The following is a 23138-nucleotide window of genomic DNA, read 5'->3' as shown; positions in this document are numbered from 1 at the left end:
CAGGACAATAAAATGTTCAGTCCTTATCTATGAATTGTTCTAATATTTACAGCCACAACTGTTTATCCCTCTCCTATAAAGATAGTTCTGCTTCATGTCACTTGTCTTATCTATTGCATTATTTCAGTGCCCTGTTGTGCTTAAATATGCGAGTCTTCAGATTTTGTGTTATTCCATGCTTGAAGAAGAGACCCGAGTAGTCTCGAAAGCTTGCAATTTGTTACAATCTTTTCAGTTAGCCATTAAAAAGATACTGAGAACTCTCAAATCTTAATATTTTTCTATCTACTGGCTAACACGGTACAAAGTTTTATATCTTTCCTGGACCAGGCTAGGGATTTATGTTTATGGTTTTGTTGTTTTGGTGCTGTGCAACCTGAGGAAAGCAATATAAACTCCACATGTTTAGACCAAAACTGCATTATCTGTGTAAACATTATCTAAGGCTTAATGCCTACCAGAGGAAGTGAATCCTTACAATGCTCATGGTCATTGATTAGAGGGTGTGACCCTTACGGACGCTTTTTCTGCTGTACTCAATTACTGACTGTTCTATCATTCTAGGGATTATGGCGTTTGTGAAATACATTTGTTTTTGATAATTAAAATTGTACCTAGACGTTCCCGGAGATCTTCATTTTCATCGAGAATATCATTTATTTTCAGCTCTAGTTTGTTAATATCTGTTGTAAGTGTCTCAATTTCATGATCTCTTATCTGTAGATGGGTCTTCAGTTCTTTAATCTCAGCAACTGCTTCCTCGAGACCATAGATTCCCTTCAGCAAACACATGGAATATTAGTTATATAAAGAATATAATATACGCATATACATGCACATTCTATCTTACAAACAAATTAAAATAAAGCAAAATGTTATAGTTGTCAGTCGGGATAGAAAACTAGAGACAGATCCTCAATAGCCGAGCTGATTTCCTGTACAGCATTAATACTGGTTTTCTTTTTTCTGCTTGCTATTACTATAATGTTTGGTGCCATTACAATAAAGCTTAGAAAATCCAGCTTTGAAGCCTGCAGAATTATGAATGAAGCTTTAGATTATACAGGCAGAATCTCAGAAGCAGTTCCAAATATGAAATACAAAGTATATTAAAGTTACTCAACTCTGTGTGTGGATTAATTGTGTACTTAAACAGTACAATAGTAAAATAAGGGTAAACTTTTATTTGCAAAAACCCTTCAAAATATATACATTGAAAAAAAAACAAACAAACACCCGAATACCTTCTTCCCAGATATCCCTCCAACCCATCATCTTTAGATGGGCGATTGCTGATGGGATGCAGCGCTTAGATGATATTGTGCATGTCATGAGATCGTCGTGGGCTTTATGGCTCAAAGCAGAAAAGTGGGGTGCAAGTTGATTTTTTTTTTTACTTCAGTATATTGTGGACATTTAAAAGGAGTTGTTCATCCCCTTTAAAGTTTGCATCCCATGAAGAGCCCCTGCTTACCGTCTCATACTCTTTCATTCTCCTAACAGCATCAATCAGGTCCTTATCCTTTTGCCGTGCATCATCCTCAGCCAATTCTGCAATACGTTCTGCCTCCCTAAGTCTTTGTTCAGTGAGCTGTACCACTGCTTCAAGCCTCTCAGCCCGATTATGCTGTGCATAACTTGAGTCACCTACGGTAGACAGGTTACAAGATGATTTAAAAAGGTACTCTGTTGTTAGGTTTCAGATACCTCATCTGAGAACAGCATGACGTAGGCAATGAAAAGAGGAATCCAATGATGTATCACTTAGTTTACTGGGTGCAGCTGTTCTGACACCATAAGAACTTTTAGATTTAGCAAAGAAGCAGAGCTGAGGAAGCTAACCCCTCCCACACCAGGCTCTGTATATAAAACGTCCGTAGACAGTGAGCTGTTTATCACAGGAAGGGCGTGTCACACTATGGTCATGTGAACAGCTAGTTACAGCAATGATAATCTACTGGTGCTAAAACAATCATTGTAAGAAAACAAAACCTCAGAGCTTGATAAACGAGACATGGCTGAAATCTGTGTTTGTATCCACTACCTCCTGATGCCTTCAGATTACATAGAAAAATCCTCCTGACAGATTCCCTTTAAGTAGTATATATTATATTACTGGAATTCACAGAGTATGAAAAATGCACCCATAATTCCTGTAATAAGTGAATAGCAAACCAGGTAGGCAAAATGGCCGAATATTAATTAATATACCTTTTTCTGCCTGCAATTGCCGTTTTAGATCTTCAATGTGAAGTGAATAGGACTCCATGTCTTTAGTGTGCTGTTCCAATTGCTCGGTTAACAACTTGATGTGATTATCCCTCTCTTGTAAGCCCTAAAATACAGGAAAAAGGGAAGAAAACAAACCAAAAATACAAGGTAAACTGTACAAGATCAGTATTCGGGGGAACTTACCTGCTGGAGAGCCAATACACTGCTCTTATCTGCATCTAACTCTGCAACTTTTAGTTTCTCTCTCAAGTTGTGCACCATTTGTTGGTACTCCAGCATCGCTTCATCCTTGGATGCCAGAATGCCCTACAAGACAAGGAGTCAATACACAACCCGCAAGAAGAAACGTCAAGCTATTCTTTATACACCTGTCCATACCTTCCATTCTTCCACTTTCAGATTTACTGCTACCATAACTGGGTCATCTTCTTCATTTTTTGCTTTTAACTGATCTGTCAGCTCCGTAACCTGAATAACAGATGTAACAATTCTCAGTGACATCCAAAACCGCATAAAATGCTTACTGGAACCTCCTTGTGTAGTCTCACACATTCGACGGCTATGCTGAATAAAGAGACTTTTTATAAGCATTACAGGCCTGAAAAGTCTCATGCCTGAACCGAACCATCGCATGGGTAGCCAAAGAAAGCGACAATTAAGATTTTTTAGAAAGTGGTCTCCTATTCATTAGATTGCAAAAATATAATGCAGATGCAGCAGCTGTTAACGGCAACTCATTACCTTATAACACAGAATGCTGTTTGAATACATAAAAGGGGTTGTACATGTTTCATGACTTTTTACACTTATAAGAGGTTGTCAACTACCCTGACTCATATACTGGTATTGCCCTTCATCCCTGGAGCTTTTCTCGGTTTTGCGTTTTCGTTTTTCGCTCCCCTCCTTCCCAGAGCCATAACTTTTTATTTTTCTGTCAATATGGCCATGTGAGGGCTTGTTTTTTGCGTGATGAGTTGCACTTTTGAACGATACCATTGGTTTTACCATGTCTTGTACTAGAAAATGGGAAAAACATGTCTAGGTTCTTTTTGATCTACCGTATATACTCGAGTATAAGCCGAGATTTTCAGCCAAAATTTTTGGGCTGAAAGTGCCCCTCTCGGCTTATACTCGAGTCACGGACGGCGGTGGGGTCGGGGGGTGAGGGGGAGAGAGGACTGTCGCATACTCACCTAGTCCCGGCGCTCCCCCTGCCCGTCCCACGGTCTTCGGTGCGGCAGCTCTTCCCCTGTTCAGCGGTCACATGGTACCGCTCATTAAAGTTATGAATATGGACTCCACTCCCATAGGGGTGGAGCCGCATATTAATTTCTCTAATGAGCGGTAACGGTGACAGCTGACAGAGGAAGAGGCTGTGGCACCCGGAGATCATCTGTCCGGGATAAGGAGCCAGGGACGCCGGGAGCAGGTAAGTATCTCATAGTCACCTGTCCACATTCCACCCGCCGGGCGCCGCTCTGTCTTCGCGTCCTCTTGCTCTGACTGTTCAGGTCAGAGGGCGCGATGACGTACTATTGTGCGCGCCGCCCTCTGCCTGAACAGTCAGTGCGGAGAGACGCCGAGACGGGACGCTGAGGAGCTGCGGGCAAGAGAGGTATGTCATTTTTTTTTTATTGCAGCAGCAGCATTATATATTGCACAGATTTATGTGGAGCATCTATGGGGCAATAATGAACGGTGCAGAGCATTCTATATGGCACAGCTTTATGTGGAGCATCTATGGGGCCATACTGAACGGTGCAGAGCATTATATGTGGCACAGCTTTATGTGGAGCATCTATGGGACCATAATGAACGGTGCAGAGCATTATATATGGCACAGCTTTATATGGAGCATCTATGGGACCATAATGAACGGTGCAGAGCATTCTATATGGCACAGCTTTCTATGGAACATCTATGGGGCCATACTGAACGGTGCAGAGCATTCTATATGGCACAGCTTTCTATGGAGCATCTATGGGGCCATACTGAACGGTGCAGAGCATTATATATGGCACAGCTTTATGTGGAGCATCTATGGGGCCATACTGAACGATGCAGAGCATTATATATGGCACAGCTATATATGGATCATCTATGGGACCATAATGAACGGTGCAGAGCATTATATATGGCACAGCTATATATGGATCATCTATGGGGCCATAATGAACGGCGCAGAGCATTATATATGGCACAGCTATATATGGATCATCTATAGGGCCATACTGAACGGTGCAGAGCATTATATATGGCACAGCTTTATGTGGAGCATCTATGGGACCATAATGAACGGTGCAGAGCATTATATATGGCACAGCCTTCTATGGAGCATCTATGGGTCCATACTGAACAGTGCAGAGCATTCTATATGGGGCACAGCTTTATGTGGAGCATCTATGGGACCATAATGAACGGTGCAGAGCATTATATATGGGGCAGCTTTATATGGAGCATCTATTGGGCTATAATGAACAGTGCAGAGCATTATATATGGCACAGCTTTATGTGGAGCTTCTATGGGACCATAATGAACGGTGCAGAGCATTATATATGGCACAGCTTTATGTGGAGCTTCTATGGGACCATAATGAACGGTGCAGAGCATTATATGTGGTACAGCTTTATGTGGAACATCTATGGGGCCATACTGAACGGTGCAGAGCATTATATATGGTACAGCTTTATGTGGAGCATCTATGGGGCCATACTGAACGGTGCAGAGCATTATATATGGTACAAATTTATAAGGAGCATCTATGGGGCCATAATGAACGGTGCAGAGCATTATATATGGCACAGCTATATATGGATCATCTATGGGGCCATAATGAACGGTGCAGAGCATTATATACGGCACAGCTTTATGTGGAGCATCTATGGGGCCATAATGAACGGTGCAGAGCATTATATATGGCACAGCTATATATGGATCATCTATGGGGCCATACTGAACAGCGCAGAGCATTATATATGGCACAGCTATATATGGATCATCTATGGGGCCATACTGAACGGTGCAGAGCATTATATATGGCACAGCTTTATGTGGAGCATATATGGGGCCATAATGAACGGTGCAGAGCATTATATATGTGGCGCAGCTTTATATGGATCATCTATGGGGCCATAATGAACGGTGCAGAGTATTATATATGGTACAGCTTTATGTAGAGCATCTATGGGGCCATACTGAACGGTGCAGAGCATTCTATATGGCACAGCTTTGTGTGGAGCATCTATGGGGCCATAATGAACAGTGCAGAGCATTATATATGGCAAATCTTTATGTGGAGCTTCTATGGGACCATAATGAACGGTGCAGAGCATTATATGTGGCACAGCTTTATGTGGAGCATCTATGGGGCCATACTGAATGGTGCAGAGCATTATATATGGTACAAATTTATAAGGAGCATCTATGGGACCATACTGAACGGTGCAGAGCATTATATATGGCACAGCTTTATGTGGAGCATCTCTGGGGCCATACTGAACGGTGCAGAGCATTATATATGGCACAGCTTTATGTGGAGCATCTATGGGGCCATACTGAACGGTGCAGAGCATTATATATGGTACAAATTTATAAGGAGCATCTATGGGGCCATAATGAACGGTGCAGAGCATTATATATGGCACAGCTTTATGTGGAGCATCTATGGGGCCATACTGAACGGTGCAGAGCATTATATATGGTACAAATTTATAAGGAGCATCTATGGGGCCATAATGACCGGTGCAGAGCATTATATATGGCACAGCTATATATGGATCATCTATGGGGCCATAATGAACGGCGCAGAGCATTATATATGGCACAGCTATATATGGATCATCTATGGGGCCATACTGAACGGTGCAGAGCATTATATATGGCACAGCTTTATGTGGAGCATCTATGGGGCCATAATGAACGGTGCAGAGCATTATATATGGCACAGCTATATATGGATCATCTATGGGGCCATACTGAACGGCACAGAGCATTATATATGGCACAGCTATATATGGATCATCTATGGGGCCATACTGAACGGTGCAGAGCATTATATATGGCACAGCTTTATGTGGAGCATATATGGGGCCATAATGAACGGTGCAGAGCATTATATATGTGGCGCAGCTTTATATGGATCATCTATGGGGCCATAATGAACGGTGCAGAGTATTATATATGGTACAGCTTTATGTAGAGCATCTATGGGGCCATACTGAACGGTGCAGAGCATTCTATATGGCACAGCTTTGTGTGGAGCATCTATGGGGCCATAATGAACAGTGCAGAGCATTATATATGGCAAATCTTTATATGGAGCATCTATGGGGCCATATTGAACGGTGCAGAGCATTATATATGGCACAGCTTTATGTGGAGCTTCTATGGGACCATAATGAACGGTGCAGAGCATTATATATGGCACAGCTTTATGTGGAGCATCTATGGGGCTATAATGAACAGTGCAGAGCATTATATGTGGCACAGCTTTATGTGGAGCATCTATGGGACCATACTGAACGGTACAGAGCATTATATATGGCACAGCTTTATGTGGAGCATCTATGGGGCCATACTGAACGGTGCAGAGCATTATATATGGTACAAATTTATAAGGAGCATCTATGGGACCATACTGAACGGTGCAGAGCATTATATATGGTACAGCTTTATGTGGAGCATCTATGGGGCCATACTGAACGGTGCAGAGCATTATATATGGCACAGCTATATATGGATCATCTATGGGGCCATAATGAACAGTGCAGAGCATTATATATGGCACAGCTTTCTATGGAGCATCTATGGGGCCATAATGAACGGTGCAGAGCATTATATATGGCACAGCTTTCTATGGAGCATCTATGGGGCCATAATGAACAGTGCAGAGCATTATACAGGTCCTTCTCAAAAAATTAGCATATAGTGTTAAATTTCATTATTTACCATAATGTAATGATTACAATTAAACTTTCATATATTATAGATTCATTATCCACCAACTGAAATTTGTCAGGTCTTTTATTGTTTTAATACTGATGATTTTGGCATACAACTCCTGATAACCCAAAAAACCTGTCTCAATAAATTAGCATATTTCACCCGTCCAATCAAATAAAAGTGTTTTTTAATAACAAACAAAAAAACCATCAAATAATAATGTTCAGTTATGCACTCAATACTTGGTCGGGAATCCTTTGGCAGAAATGACTGCTTCAGTGCGGCGTGGCATGGAGGCAATCAGCCTGTGACACTGCTGAGATGTTATGGAGGCCCAGGATGCTTCAATAGCGGCCTTAAGCTCATCCAGAGTGTTGGGTCTTGCGTCTCTCAACTTTCTCTTCACAATATCCCACAGATTCTCTATGGGGTTCAGGTCAGGAGAGTTGGCAGGCCAATTGAGCACAGTAATACCATGGTCAGTAAACCATTTACCAGTGGTTTTGGCACTGTGAGCAGGTGCCAGGTCGTGCTGAAAAATGAAATCTTCATCTCCATAAAGCATTTCAGCCGATGGAAGCATGAAGTGCTCCAAAATCTCCTGATAGCTAGCTGCATTGACCCTGCCCTTGATGAAACACAGTGGACCAACACCAGCAGCTGACATGGCACCCCACACCATCACTGACTGTGGGTACTTGACACTGGACTTCAGGCATTTTGGCATTTCCTTCTCCCCAGTCTTCCTCCAGACTCTGGCACCTTGATTTCCGAATGATATGCAAAATTTGCTTTCATCAGAAAAAAGTACTTGGGACCACTTAGCAACAGTCCAGTGCTGCTTCTCTGTAGCCCAGGTCAGGCGCTTCTGCCGCTGTTTATGGTTCAAAAGTGGCTTTACCTGGGGAATGCACGGTGGCTCTGGATGTTTCCACACCAGACTCAGTCCACTGCTTCCTCAGGTTCCCCAAGGTCTGGAATCGGTCCTTCTCCACAATCTTCCTCAGGGTCCGGTCACCTCTTCTCGTTGTACAGCGTTTTCTGCCACATTGTTTCCTTCCAACAGACTTACCATTGAGGTGCCTTGATACAGCACTCTGGGAACAGCCTATTTGTTGAGAAATTTCTTTCTGGGTCTTACCCTCTTGCTTGAGGGTGTCAATGATGGCCTTCTTGACATCTGTCAGGTCGCTAGTCTTACCCATGATGGGGGTTTTGAGTAATGAACCAGGCAGGGAGCTTTTAAAAGCCTCAGGTATCTTTTGCATGTGTTTAGAGTTAATTAGTTGATTCAGAAGATTAGGGTAATAGGTCGTTTAGAGCAGAGGTCCCCAACCGCCGGTCCGCGGACCAGGACCGGGCCGTTGGGGTTTTTCAGCCGGTCCGCGGCGCCCCTGTTCAGCGGTCACGTGGGACCGCTCATTAGAGAAATGAATAGGCGGCTCCACCTCCCATAGGGGCGGAGCCGCATAATTCATTTCTCTAATCAGCGGTGCCGGTGACCGCTGACAGAGGAAGAGGCTGCGGCACCGAAGACCAGCTGTCCGGGGGAAGGAGCGGGACGCCGGGAGCAGGTAAGTATCGCATATTTACGTGTCCTCGTTCCACACGCCGGGCGCTGTCTCCATCTTCCCGGCGTCTCTCCTCACTGACTGCAGGCAGAGGGCGCGATGACGCATATAGTGTGCGCGCCGCCCTCTGCCTGATCAGTCAGTGCAGAGAGACGCCGGGAAGATGGCGCCGAGGAGCTGCAAGCAAGACAGGTGAGTATGTGTTTTATTATTTTTATTGCAGCAGCAGCAGCACAGCTATGGGGCAATAATGGACGGTGCAGAGCACTATATGGCACAGCTATGGGGCAATAATGGTGCAGAGCACTATATGGCACAGCTATGGGGCAATGGTGCAGAGCACTGTATGGCACAGCTATGGGGCAATAATGGTGCAGAGCACTATATGGCACAGCTATGGGGCAATAATGGTGCAGAGCACTATATGGCACAGCTATGGGGCAATGGTGCAGAGCACTGTATGGCACAGCTATGGGGCAATGGTGCAGAGCACTATATGGCACAGCTATGGGGCAATGGTGCAGAGCACTGTATGGCACAGCTATGGGGCAATAATGGTGCAGAGCACTATATGGCACAGCTATGGGGCAATAATGGTGCAGAGCACTATATGGCACAGCTATGGGGCAATAATGGTGCAGAGCACTGTATGGCACAGCTATGGGGCAATGGTGCAGAGCACTATATGGCACAGCTATGGGGCAATAATGGTGCAGAGCACTATATGGCACAGCTATGGGGCAATGGTGCAGAGCACTGTATGGCACAGCTATGGGGCAATAATGGTGCAGAGCACTATATGGCACAGCTATGGGGCAATAATGGTGCAGAGCACTATATGGCACAGCTATGGGGCAATAATGGTGCAGAGCACTGTATGGCACAGCTATGGGGCAATGGTGCAGAGCACTATATGGCACAGCTATGGGGCAATAATGGTGCAGAGCACTATATGGCACAGCTATGGGGCAATAATGGTGCAGAGCACTGTATGGCACAGCTATGGGGCAATTATGAATGGTGCAGAGCACTGTATGGCACAGCTATGGGGCAATGGTGCAGAGCACTATATGGCACAGCTATGGGGCAATTATGAACGGTGCAGAGCACTATATGGCACAGCTATGGGGCAATTATGAACGGTGCAGAGCACTGTATGGCACAGCTATGGGGCAATAATAAACGGTGCAGAGCACTGTATGGCACAGCTATGGGGCAATAATGGTGCAGAGCACTATATGGCACAGCTATGGGGCAATAATGGTGCAAAGCACCAGGGAAACAAGCATGGTGCTCCCACTCATTCTGAACCTATGGTAAGTTGAATCACATTCTCATTATAAATGTCATAATTATATGATAAGTATGCACTAAGCTCCATCCCTCCATAACCCCACCCCCATATGACCAAAGCCCCGCCCCTGCCCCACCCCCACCGGGCCATGGAAAACTGGTCTTGCTTAAAGCCGGTCCCTGGTGCAAAAAAGGTTGGGGACCTCTGGTTTAGAGAACCTTTTCTTGATATGCTAATTTATTGAGACAGGTTTTTTAGGTTATCAGGAGTTGTATGCCAAAATCATCAGTATTAAAACAATAAAAGACCTGACAAATTTCAGTTGGTGGATAATGAATCTATAATATATGAAAGTTTAATTGTAATCATTACATTATGGTAAATAATGAAATTTAACACTATATGCTAATTTTTTGAGAAGGACCTGTATATGGCACATCTTTATATGGAGCATCTATGGGGCCATACTGAACGGTGCAGAGCATTATATATGGCACAGCTTTATATGGAGCATCTATGGGGCCATAATGAACGGTGCAGAGCATTATATATGGCACAGCTTTATATGGAGCATCTATGGGGCCATAATGAACGGTGCAGAGCATTATATATGGCACAGCTTTCTATGGAGCATCTATGGGGCCATAATGAACAGTGCAGAGCATTATATATGGCACATCTTTATATGGAGCATCTATGGGGCCATACTGAACGGTGCAGAGCATTATATATGGCACAGCCTTATGTGGAGCATCTATGGGGCCATAATGAACGGTGCAGAGCATTATATATGGGGCAGCTTTATATTGAGCATCTATGGGGCTATAATGAACGGTGCAGAGCATTATATATGGCACAGCTTTATGTGGAGCATCTATGGGGCCATAATGAACAGTGCAGAGCATTATATATGGCACAGCTTTATGTGAAGCATCTATGGGGCCATACTGAATGGTGCAGAGCATTATATATGGTACAGCTTTATAAGGAGCATCTATGGGGCCATAATGAACGGTGCAGAGCATTATATGTGGCACAGCTTTATATGGAGCATCTATGGGGCCATAATGAACGGTATGGAGCATCTATTTTTATTTTTGAAATTCACCGGTAGCTGCTGCATTTTCCACCCTAGGCTTATACTCGAGTCAATAAGTTTTCCCAGTTTTTTTGTGGCGAAATTAGGGGGGTCGGCTTATACTCGGGTCGGCTTATACTCGGGTATATACGGTAGTTGGTGAAAAAAAATTTCAAACTTTGGAGAAAAAACATTGCATCATTTTCCGATCCCCGTAGTGTCTCCATTTTTCGTGATCTGGGGTTGAGGGAGGGCTTATTTTTTGCGTGCCGAGCTGATGTTTTTAATGAAGCCATTTTGATGTAGATATGATCTTTTGATCGCCCGTTATTGCATTTTAATGCAATGTTGCGGCAACCAAAAAAAAAGTAATTCTGTCATTTTGACTTTTTCTCGTTATGCCGTTAAGCGATCAGGTTAATCCTTTTTTTTATTGATAGATCGGGCGATTCTGAACGCGGGGATACCAAATATGTGTAGGTTTGCTTTTTTTTTTAATTGTTTTATTTTGAATAGGGCGAAAGGGGGTGATTGGAACTTTTGTATTTTCTTTATCTTTTTTATATTTTAATTTTTTTTTTTTTTTTTTTTTTTTTTAGATTTGCCATGCTTCAATAGTCTCTATAGGAAACTAGAAGCTGCCACAACCCGATCGCCTCTGCTACATAGAGGGCGATGATCAGATCGCCTCCATATAGCAAAATTACTCACATGATATGAGAGCCGACCACTGGGTCGGTGACCAGCAGTGACCTCGATGACGCCACTGCTAGAGAAGGGCGGAAACCTGGATGTTTGGGTCCGGCGGGCTCGGCTGAACAGTTACAAAAAGTTCAGGTTAAGGTACCAGAACAGTAGCTGGACCCGAACCCGGACCCCATTCGCTTGAATGGGGACCCGAACATCCAGTGTTTGCTGCGCTGTTATGTGCATGACAGCGCAACAAACACCGCTTCAGATCAGCGGCGAAACCATCCCCGGCCAGAAAGCTGCGGTTTCCATGCGATCAAAAGACAGTGTGAGCGTTCAGCTGTGATCAGAGGTATAACGTTTACCACCGGTCACTGGTGTCAGCTGATGGGACTACTGCTCCCATCATCCGACACCTGCTGCCGCTAATAACAGCGAGAGCAGGAGCAGCAGATGGGAGTATTCATCAGCCACTCCTATGCTGTAAATAAATAATTAAAAAAAATATATATATATATATATATGGCGTGGGTCCCCCTGTATTTTTGTTAACCAGCCAGGCAAAACTCACAGCTGGGGGCTGCAACCCTCAGCTGTCAGCTTCAGCTAGGCTAGTTATCAACAATAACTTGATAACTCACGATGCTTGCGAGGATGTCACCGAGGTCACGGCAGTTCAGATAGGCTGGAAACAAAGCCTCAGTGACCGGAGGTAACCTTGAGGACGTCACCTCCAGTCACTGATGCTCCACTTGCAGCAGTTTAGTCACCAGTGGTTCTCAGCCTGGACGGTCGCATATTGGCAGCGTCCAGGCTGAAAACTGTTTTTCCCCCCAGACATGGATTACGGTGTGGGACAAAACGACTGACAGGTGAGGAATATTGTATTTTATTTTTGGTGAATGAGGGCTTCAGAGGAATTAGGCGAGATCGGAAGTATGGTTTAATTGGTTTAATTGAGATTATTAAAGGAGTTTGTCATTTTTTCAATCAAAGGACTTTATTCTTGGTGTCTGTGTTTTCATATAGTTTGACTATGGGGATAGTAAAGGGGGCGTCTTTTTGACGGCTCTCCATTACTAACCTCGGGGCTTGATGTCACCTGACAATACAATGGTGACATCAACACCACAAATATGAGCCCCACTTGCCACCGCTACAGGGCAAGTGGTAAGAGTCTGGCAAAGCTACAGGATTGGAGCATCTAATAGATGTGCCTTTTATAGGTGACTGCAGGTTGCTATTTTTAGGCTGGGCGGGAGGGAATATCCATATCCATATCAATATTTGCTTAAATAATTTAAAAATATGGCGTGGGGACACCACTGTTCTTGATAACCAGCCTTGCTGAAGCTGACAGCTGAGGGTTGCAGCCCCCAGCTGTGAGTTTTGCCTAGCTGGTTATCAAAAATACAGGGGAACCCATGCCGCATTTATTTATTTATTTACAGTGCAGGTGCCGGATGCTGAATACTCCCATCAGCTGCTCCTGGCCTCACTGTTATCGCGGCAGAAGGCGTCGGCTGATGGGAGCAGTAGTCCAGTAACCGGAGGTAAACTTTATACCTCCGATCACAGCTGCAGGCTCACGCTGTCTTTTGACAGCGTGGGAACCACGGTTGTCTGATCGGCGGCAATGATTTCACCGCCGATCAGAAGCGGTGTTAGCTGCACTGTCAAGCACATGACAACGTGGCAAACACTGGATGTTTGGGCCCCCCATTCAAGTGAATGGGGTCCGGGTTCGGGTACAGTTCTGGTACCTGAAATTTTGTAACTGTTTGGCAAAATCCGAATATCCAGGTGTCCGCCCATCTCTACTCATTTCATTATATGCAGCCAAGCATTACAAAATACTTTACAAATGGACAAAATAGTATTATTATAGTGCATTGAATTGACAGGGAAAGTGTCAGAGATGTGAACAACACACCTGAAGTTTGTAGTGATCCTTCTCCTTCCTTAGCTGGTCCATAGCACTGTCACTGTGCTGCACCATAAGCTTCATTTTGCTGTACTCATCAGTCATTTTCTCCATTTCCTGGACAGATTCTTCCAGATTCTTTGTCATTTCCAGGTTCTGGGCTTCCAACCTCTCATTAGCCTCACTCAAGCTCTGCATTAGAAAAAAAATATGTACTATGTAGCTGTGTGCACCTATAATAAGGTGTTCCAAAACTACTACACTGGCCTGGAATTAAAGTGAAATTTTAACTCCAGTCCTCATGGACCCCACGGGTCATGTTTTCAGGATTTCCATAGTGTTGCACAGGTGAGACAATTCCCGATGCCTTGATGATACTTCCACTACTTGCGCAATACTAAGGAAATCCTGAAAACATGACCCGTGGGGTCCGTGAGGACTGGAGTTTGGGAAACACTGGGTTAGATGATACATTTCTGATTGGTGTTGTCCCCACCAATCACTATTGTGACCAGCCCAATCCCTTCTCAGTGCAGACAGGAGACACTACAGGAGACAGCAGTGGCCATTTATGTTTCAAAATAAAATACTTATTCTGGAACAAACATTGTAAGTTAAAGTAAAGTAACTTCCTCCATTACTGAGAAATCAACATTTGAATGGATATATAAATGAGGCTGAATAACTATTTGTAGATCTGAAGCCTCTGTCAGTCCAGCTCTATTCTTCGCTCAACGCTGCCTCATTCTGCTTGATTGAAAGCCACTATGCTGTGTGATTCCAGGCAAAGGAGCAGTCACTCAAGTAGGAGGACGTGGAGATGGGTAGGGAATAGAGCTGGAGTGACAGAAGCTTCAGATTTACAGCTTCATTTGCATATCAATTCAAACACTGATTTCTCAGTAACTGAGGAATGCACTGAACATGTAAAGGTATTGCTGGACCTGTGTTTGACAGAGCTACATGCGCATATAAATAGTTTGAGGTGTGAAATTATGCTGACAGATTACCTTTAAAAAATAAAAAAAGCGAACACTAAGGCTGTGTGCACACGCTCAGGAATTTTTGCACTTTTTTTTGCTATATATACGCTCCGGTCCCAGTAATGCATTGCGAAAATGATCTGTGATGACGTAGCAGTCTTGCGAGACCGCTGCATCATCTGGGGTCATGCTGCAAAGCATTACTGGGACTGGAGCATCGCGAGGAGCGTGAAGCCTGCCGGGGGACGCCGGAAGGCGAGAATATCATGATTTTTTATTTTTATTTTTTTTATTATTTTTAACACTCTATCTTTTACTATTGATGCTGCTTAGGCAGCATCAATAGTAAAAAGTTGGTCACACTTGTCAAACACTATGTTTGACAAGTGTGATCAACCTGTCAGTTTTCCAAGCGATGCTACAGATCGCTTGTAAAATGCTAGCATTCTGCAAGCTAATTATGCTTGTAAAACGCTAGTGTTTAGCGGGAAAACGCACGCCAATTCATGCATGCGTTTTTCCCACGGCAGGGAGTTCCGGAATTGCCACGGAAATTTCCGCGGCAATTCCGGACGTGTGCACATAGCCTAAAGAAAAATAAGCAAATAACCAATAATATGGACAAATTTCTTATATAAGAAGAGTTTCAAAGTGTGGCTCCAAACTATAAATCACTTTTGGTGAGGACAGGAGCTTCCGCAGATTCCCATACAGTGCACACTGTATACAGTAATGAGGACATGGAGCCATCACTTAGTGTCCCGAGGAGCATCCCGGTACTGGTAAAGAGCAGGACAAAGCCTGCAGTACCGCAGTGTACTGTAAAAAGTGATTGTCGACAGCCAATCAGAGCATACGCTCCAGTAATACATGTATCAGTATGTGCAGTAGATCCGGACTGCCTGTGGCATTTTGGTGTATGAGGATGTGGTTTCGAGTTACATTAGACCTGGAAAGACCATTGTAACCTGAAAATATTGTATTCTAAGGCCACTTGACTTAACTTGAGAGAACCCTGTAATTTATACTTCAATGTTCTATGGATACGTTATTTTATTCTTGCAATTTAAAATTCCAGGATCCCAGGACATGCTGGGGAGAGGAACCTAGGGATGAGAGGAGAAGACTACGATAGCTTTACCTGAATTTCATCAAGATATTGCACCAGCTCCATGTTCTTCTTTGATAGCACAGTCTTGTAGTCCTGCCCCTCGCCCCGTGTTAGAAGCGTTTCTCTTTGGGAGTCAAGCTGCCTCTGGTAATCAATGACATCTTGACGCAGTTGTTCGTTCTGTTTTACCAAAGAGATGTGACATTAGTCTACAAAGACGAGGACAATTTCTAATCTACTTTATTAACACTGCCGGTAAGACTTCGCCTAATTACTGCTACACACCTCACCTTTTTCTTAAGTGTTTTTTTCTCCAAAATTAAGAAATGGTTAAGGGAAAAGCAACATATAGTATTAGCTGAAAGAATGATACAACATGGTAACGAGAAGGAAGGAGAAAAATAGAGCAACAAAATAGAACATAAAAAAATAAAAATGCTATAGCAGAAAATACCACAATCACACGCAGTGCTAGTGAAAACATTCAGATTCTGTCCCTATAGCTCAGAATAGGTGCCTAAATCTAGGCAGAATCCAAATCATGTGAACACGACCTCACAAAACAGCTAGGATTAAAAAAGATTAGAAAATGACGAGATGAAAAATACCGGCCATGTTAGCCTTGGTATGTACAGACAATGGGGTTAAGACCAACCTCTCGCCGAAGCTTGCTGTTTTCATTATCAGTCTCTTCATTTCGGAGTGCAAGCTACAATAGATAATTAAAGACGCATAAATATTTATTAAAATTAAATGGAACCAGACAGGAGATTAATGCTGCCTGAACAATGGGCATCATCTGCGTTACTGGGTTTTATTACAGACATGTAGGTTTTACTCAGAAAACACTGCAGTGTCGCAGAAAAAGCACACTGCTGAAAAGCTGCTGGGGATAGGCATCTCTGGTGACTAGTCCAAGAGGGCTAGTCCCCAATGGCTTCTCCCTGCCATCCCCATGATTGAGAGGACTCTAAGCACACACATATTGAGAGACAACCATCAGTCTAGGATAGTGGGGCAAGGAGAAGTCACTGGGGACCTGCATCGGATATAGTCATATGAAATGCACAGTCCACTAACGGCTTGTCAAAGTAGGTTTTCTCCGAGATGCCACAATGTGCAGAGTAAAGCACACAAGGTTGCAATAACACAGCCAGAGTCTAATTTATACTGCCCGTGGTTTAGGCAGCATGACTGTCTTTTCTGGTTCCCTAATAAAACACAATATGTAGATCAGTGGCCATATCAATATGCAACATGTAGAGCCACGAAAATGACAAAATATATAGGTCTTTTGCAATAAACCAATAACACGTGAATCGCTAAAATAGACAATAACTGCTGTAAAACTTGCATAATCACTAGTACGTCAAAACCTTTAGTCCCATCATAACGTACATGGAAAGTAAGGCCAAAATCACAGTTTAAATATGAGGGAACAAGCATAAAACCAGAAGCCTCCCCCTCCATCCAGGAGAGCACTTGGGCCTGCACAGAAGCAGACTGCTAAGGGGGAGTCTTTAAGTGTATTACTTTGGGTATCTGTTTAACTGAAGGAGCAAAGTAAGGGCACTACATTCCCTAGAATAGGAACTCTGTTCACATCTGAGTCAGAGGATCTGCCAGCAGCTTCTATTGCAGATTCCATCATATTTAAAAGGATAGTCTTACGAAAGACATTTATGGCCAATGCCATAAAGATCTGATGGCTCCAGGTCCCACATCTAGAACCCAGAGCTATGTACAGATTGGGGGGCCCGATTCACTGTTCCAGCCAACAACCGTTGAGCGTAGAGGTGAAGACATGTACTGACTTGGTCTATTCATGACTATGGGAACAAATGTATTCCGCCTCCGCTCTACTGGTAACACCCATAGCAATGAATGGAGAGAGTCGATGTATGTGCCATGTCCACGTACAGACGTGAAACTTCTATGGTTTCGGTTACAGATTTGCTCAAAATGCCTTCTGTGAATCAACCTCTTTAACAGAATGCAGCGCTATTCTTCCGGTCAAACTTATGGAAATTGCAACGGAACCCAATGACTTATAATGGGGTCAGTCAGGCACACATGGTGTCTGTTGTGAAGCATGTCTGGCACTCCGTAAATGTCCTCTTTTGTTAGTATTTTTATGATGAAACTGAACAACAAAATTGACAATACAGATGTGAAGCTGGCCAGAGAAAGCTTTAGCTTTTTACAACCTCCTTACACTAGCAAGAACAATGCGGAAACCATACTTCCCTATGTAAGTTTCCAAGCAAAACAAACCTAATTACCCAACACTGGGGCTTTACTCATACAAGCAATGTAGCGCTCTCCCCAGCGGCATAGGACGCCACCAGAGCCGCAGCTACATACCGTGCACAGTGCATCCAGACCGCATCCAATAGCGGCACAAACCTTCACCTGTACACAGCCATTCTGTTGTTACAGCAATTTATGGGCTATCGTATATGCGATTTGAAGGGCAAATTGGCTAACTATATACATTGAAGATAAACTTTATTGCTCTGAGGAAGGTCCGTGTTGGACCGAAAACGTTCAGCAATTAATTTGTTTGTCAGGATGTGAAATAAATTGCCCTATTCTTCTTCAGAAAACATTGAGTGCCAAGTTTGTTTCATATATTTACTCATACAAGGTCGTTTCATGCCCAGGCTGGTAATTCTCTTAGGACACTTATAACATCAGGATTTCAGAAGATCTACCTCCTGCGTGGGCCATCAACCTCAGTTTTCTGCTGTGATGTGAAGGCCATGTTTGGAAAAGTGACAGCAGGAAGTGAGGCCATACTTGTCACCAATACATATTCGAGAAAGTAGACTTTTGAGAACTGGTTGACGGATCTTTAGCCAGTATTTATCACCTTATAAAGCTATTAAGCATACTTCTATTTGGACGGAGAGGGGAAAAGCAGAAGAAAATCAAATGTGGCTAATCAGTTTTCCTACCCTAAGAAAAGACATTCAGGTGGGATCTCCTTGTCCTTGTAGACATTATATAGCTGGAAAAGCCATGAGAAATTCATCAGTTGTGCCAACAATGGCCGACATGACACTTACACGTTCGTTCACTTGTTTCTCCTTTTCTAGCTCCTTTCTTGTGTCTTTCAGTTCACGCTCTTTCTGACCCAGCTGTTCTTCTAGCTGGCGAATTTCTTCCCGTAAAAAACGTGAGTCTCTGGTACCCGTGGACAGCTGTGCCATCTGCATTCAATAGAAAGCCATGGGAGGCAGAACGTTAGCAGATGGGAAATGTGGAAACCAGAAGTGAAGATGTGCAGGGAAAAAAGATCTACATAATATTTGGAAAACGAATGAACATTAAACAGGATGCATTTTTTAATAGTTTCCTTTATAGTTCGGAGAAATGACATTGCGGTCAGGTTGCTGCAGCATAAAAGACTATCGGCAACTTCTCAATATACATGCCAGGACATTCTCCATCCTCCCACATGGAAAAAGTGCCGAACCCCTCTTCCACTGTGAGCGCCGACACTCACTTAGAGCAATAGCAGCTTAATGAGGTCTCACATTTATAGCTTTCTGGCCTCTAATGGTTACAGGCTGCAGAGTTGGCATCAAGACTAGAGTGCACTTCACCACTGCAGTCAATCAGTGATCTCAGCGGCTATACAGATGTAGGTGGCACAAGCAGCTGAGCTCAGCGATTAGCTGCAGCGGTGACGATCACATCACCAAGGAACGTGAGTTACATGTGATTTCATTATTTTACCCCATTGTTCGCTATGAGAGGCCAGAAAGCAGTAAGCAGAAAAACTATTCACACTAGAATCCAATAAAGAAAATCCAAGAAAAAAAGCTCTGGGAATGCGGGTGGTGCGCTGTGTGATTTCGGTAACCCCTGTCCGCGTTAGGGGTCATATACAATGCCACATATACATAAGGGGAGTCCATATATTGACACTAACAGTATGTGCACATGTTCAGGGTTTACAGCACGAAATTCTGCTGCAAATCCTCATGTGTTAGCAGGAATACCGCTGCATAAATCACTCACGTATTTTTACTTGCATTTTCTGCTGCAGATTTTTCCAAACTCATTAGCATGTGTGAGATCTGCAATAAAATCACTGAAAGAATTGATGTCCTACAGATATAAATCTGCAAAGTAAAAATAGGCAGCGTGTGCATGAGGCTCAGAAATCTCACTGGTACTAGGAAATCTCGCAGGCTTTGTGACAAACCTGCGGAAAAACACAACGTGTGCACATACCCTACTACTTATGGACATACTGCCACAATTATCCACTGCCTGTATGTAGTAGCAGCTCTGCTCACTTCAAAGGCAATGAGCTGAAATACCAGACGTACTCTTGGCCTGTACGACATACACCACATGAGCTGGAACTTCTGTCTACAGTAGAATTCTACCAACTAATGTTTGGCCCGATTCAATTCAATCCATAATGTGTCCGTGATTCAGGTCATTCTCCCATGCACCATGCCGCAAACTAGTAGACTAATGCGCTGATGTTCGGCCTTTGTCTGGGAATAGTGAAGCTGCCACAGATCTAACAAAAGGCACTTATGGCAAGAAATAGCAGACGGACATGATCGAAAAGAAAGGAATTAAGTGTGTAAAGAAATAAATTCTGCTAACCCCTTGTATACAGACTTTCGGAATAAGTGTCACCATATAGAGCGGCACACAACCTCGTGTCTCACGTGTAACTGAACAGCCTAGACAAAGAACAACCTGTTGCCAGTCGCCATCGGTGTCCTCCTCCCCTTCCCATTTGAGGTCGCGCTCGCCCAATAGATTACTAGTGCTACCCTCCATCCAGCTGACAGAAATCACAATAAGAGAAGCTGTAGATAAAAAACTGATGTGACAGAAGAAAACTAAATTTTTAAATCAGAAGAAAAATCTTACTCAACAAAAATTGTTCCCCAATGATTATCAGGAAATGATGTCCCCATTCATTCACAATATCCGGCTAGTGTAAATGCGGTGCTAGGAGCCGATTCATCAAAGCTTTTATGCTAGAAAAAGGTTGTGACTAGGGTTGAGCGACTTTCATTTTTTTAAGATCGAGTAGGGTTTTGGGAAACCCGATTTTGTCCAGAGTCGAGTCGAGTGCAGTCGGCCGATTATCGCTAAAAGTCGGGGATCGACCGAAACACGAAACCCAATGCAAGTCAATGGGGAAGCATAGTCGGCAGTGAGTGGAGGCCAGGAAAACACCTACAGTGCCCATTTTAATGCCAAAAACATCCATTCTTGTTTCTGAAGCTTGCCAATCTTAATTAACTGTATAATAATAGTTGGGCATAGGGAATTGGGGGAAAGTTGTGGGGGGAGTAGGGCTGGCTCAAGTTTTTCGTGGGCCCAGGAAATGCGGACTACGTCACGGCGGTGTTGCAGGGAAAGGTAAGTATTTAAAAGTTGCAAGTGCTGTGATCCTGAGCAAGCAGGGGGGGCCCACTCGTTCGCATTGCCACTGGCACAGGGCCCCTCAAAGTACGGCGGTGTGTTTGCATGGCGGGGGCGCCTCCCACCAGCAGCGACACTTTTGCGTACTCTGAGGGGCCCTGTGCCAGTGACGTCGCCAACGAGTATGCCCCCCCACCTGATGAAGGAACCTGCACTTTCATCTGCACCTTCCTCTTTGTCCCTGTGTAAGGTGGTATAACATGCGGGAAGGGGAACCTTACTTTCAGCAGGGACAGATTCTGGCTGTGTAGAGTACAAGGGGAATGTAGTGGTCTAGGTCAATGTACCAGCAGACTCATTTAGCAGTGGCTGGGCAATGGGCAGGATGAGGAGGAAACAGATATAGGGCCAAAGAATAAAGTAGGCTACATGCAGTTCAAAATTGGTAACAGGACTAAACAGGCGGCATTGCTTTGTTCAGTGGAGTAGCAAACCCAAGAGCAGCAGACACTGTTTCAAGGGCCTAACCACACTAGTAGGCCAAATGCAGTTTAATATCTGATAGTATAGGGCGAAAGCCAGAATGTGGAAGCTCAGCTTTGTTCAGTTGAGGACAACACCAGGGAGGGGCAGACACCTTTAGTAGGCCGGAAAAGCCTATTGCATTTTTTAAAATGGTAATTTGGAGCAGAAGGTTGAAGCTCAGCTTTATTTAGTTGAGGGCAACACCAGGGAGGGGCAGAAGCCGTTAGTAGGCCCTAACCACCATTTTTTTTTTTTTTAAAACCACTTAATGAGAGCCGGAAGGTTGAAGCTCAGCTTTATTTAGTTGAGGACAACACCAGGGAGGGGCAGAAGCCGTTAGTAGGCCCTAACCACCATTTTTTTTTTAAAACCACATAATGAGAGCCGGAAGGTTGAAGCTCAGCTTTATTTAGTTGAGGACAACACCAGGGAGGGGCAGAAGCCGTTAGTAGGCCCTAACCACCATTTTTTTTTTAAAACCACTTAATGAGAGCCGGAAGGTTGAAGCTCAGCTTTATTTAGTTGAGGACAACACCAGGGAGGGGCAGAAGCCGTTAGTAGGCCCTAACCACCATTTTTTTTTTTTTTAAAACCACATAATGAGAGCCGGAAGGTTGAAGCTCAGCTTTATTTAGTTGAGGACAACACCAGGGAGGGGCAGAAGCCGTTAGTAGGCCCTAACCACCATTATTTTTTTAAAACCACTTAATGAGAGCCGGAAGGTTGAAGCTCAGCTTTATTTAGTTGAGGACAACACCAGGGAGGGGCAGAAGCCGTTAGTAGGCCCTAACCACCATTTTTTTTTTAAAACCACTTAATGAGAGCCGGAAGGTTGAAGCTCAGCTTTATTTAGTTGAGGACAACACCAGGGAGGGGCAGAAGCCGTTAGTAGGCCCTAACCACCATTTTTTTTTTTTAAACCACATAATGAGAGCCGGAAGGTTGAAGCTCAGCTTTATTTAGTTGAGGACAACACCAGGGAGGGGCAGAAGCCGTTAGTAGGCCCTAACCACCAATTTTTTTTTTTTTAAAACCACTTAATGAGAGCCGGAAGGTTGAAGCTCAGCTTTATTTAGTGGAGGACAACACCAGGGAGGGGCAGAAGCCGTTAGTAGGCCCTAACCACCATTTTTTTTTAAAAACCACTTAATGAGAGCCGGAAGGTTGAAGCTCAGCTTTATTTAGTTGAGGACAACACCAGGGAGGGGCAGAAGCCGTTAGTAGGCCCTAACCACCATTTTTTTTTTTAAAACCACATAATGAGAGCCGGAAGGTTGAAGCTCAGCTTTATTTAGTTGAGGGCAACACCAGGGAGGGGCAGAAGCCGTTAGTAGGCCCTAACCAAAGTTGAAGGCCAAATGCAGTTTAATTTCTGATACTATAGG

At 43.9% G+C, this 23138-nt stretch overlaps 1 protein-coding gene across 1 annotated transcript in view; it reads right to left on the bottom strand.

Annotated features, from left to right (window-relative positions):
* Positions 1 to 23138, bottom strand: part of CEP290 (centrosomal protein 290) — a 284715-nt gene that overhangs the window by 224623 nt on the left and 36954 nt on the right. Inside the window, exons 6-14 of the mRNA XM_077265451.1 lie at positions 18894 to 19037; positions 16481 to 16534; positions 15856 to 16005; positions 13741 to 13923; positions 2611 to 2700; positions 2416 to 2538; positions 2212 to 2335; positions 1475 to 1647; positions 615 to 777 (exon numbers count right to left, since the gene is read on the bottom strand). Of these exons, the coding sequence (XP_077121566.1) occupies positions 615 to 777; positions 1475 to 1647; positions 2212 to 2335; positions 2416 to 2538; positions 2611 to 2700; positions 13741 to 13923; positions 15856 to 16005; positions 16481 to 16534; positions 18894 to 19037 (1204 nt within the window). The remainder of the gene's footprint in view (positions 1 to 614; positions 778 to 1474; positions 1648 to 2211; positions 2336 to 2415; positions 2539 to 2610; positions 2701 to 13740; positions 13924 to 15855; positions 16006 to 16480; positions 16535 to 18893; positions 19038 to 23138) is intronic.

This window comes from Ranitomeya variabilis, chromosome 5, assembly GCF_051348905.1.
Source record: "Ranitomeya variabilis isolate aRanVar5 chromosome 5, aRanVar5.hap1, whole genome shotgun sequence".
NCBI classification, from domain to species: domain Eukaryota; kingdom Metazoa; phylum Chordata; class Amphibia; order Anura; family Dendrobatidae; genus Ranitomeya; species Ranitomeya variabilis.
This window is presented reverse-complemented; position numbering and strand designations above follow the sequence as displayed.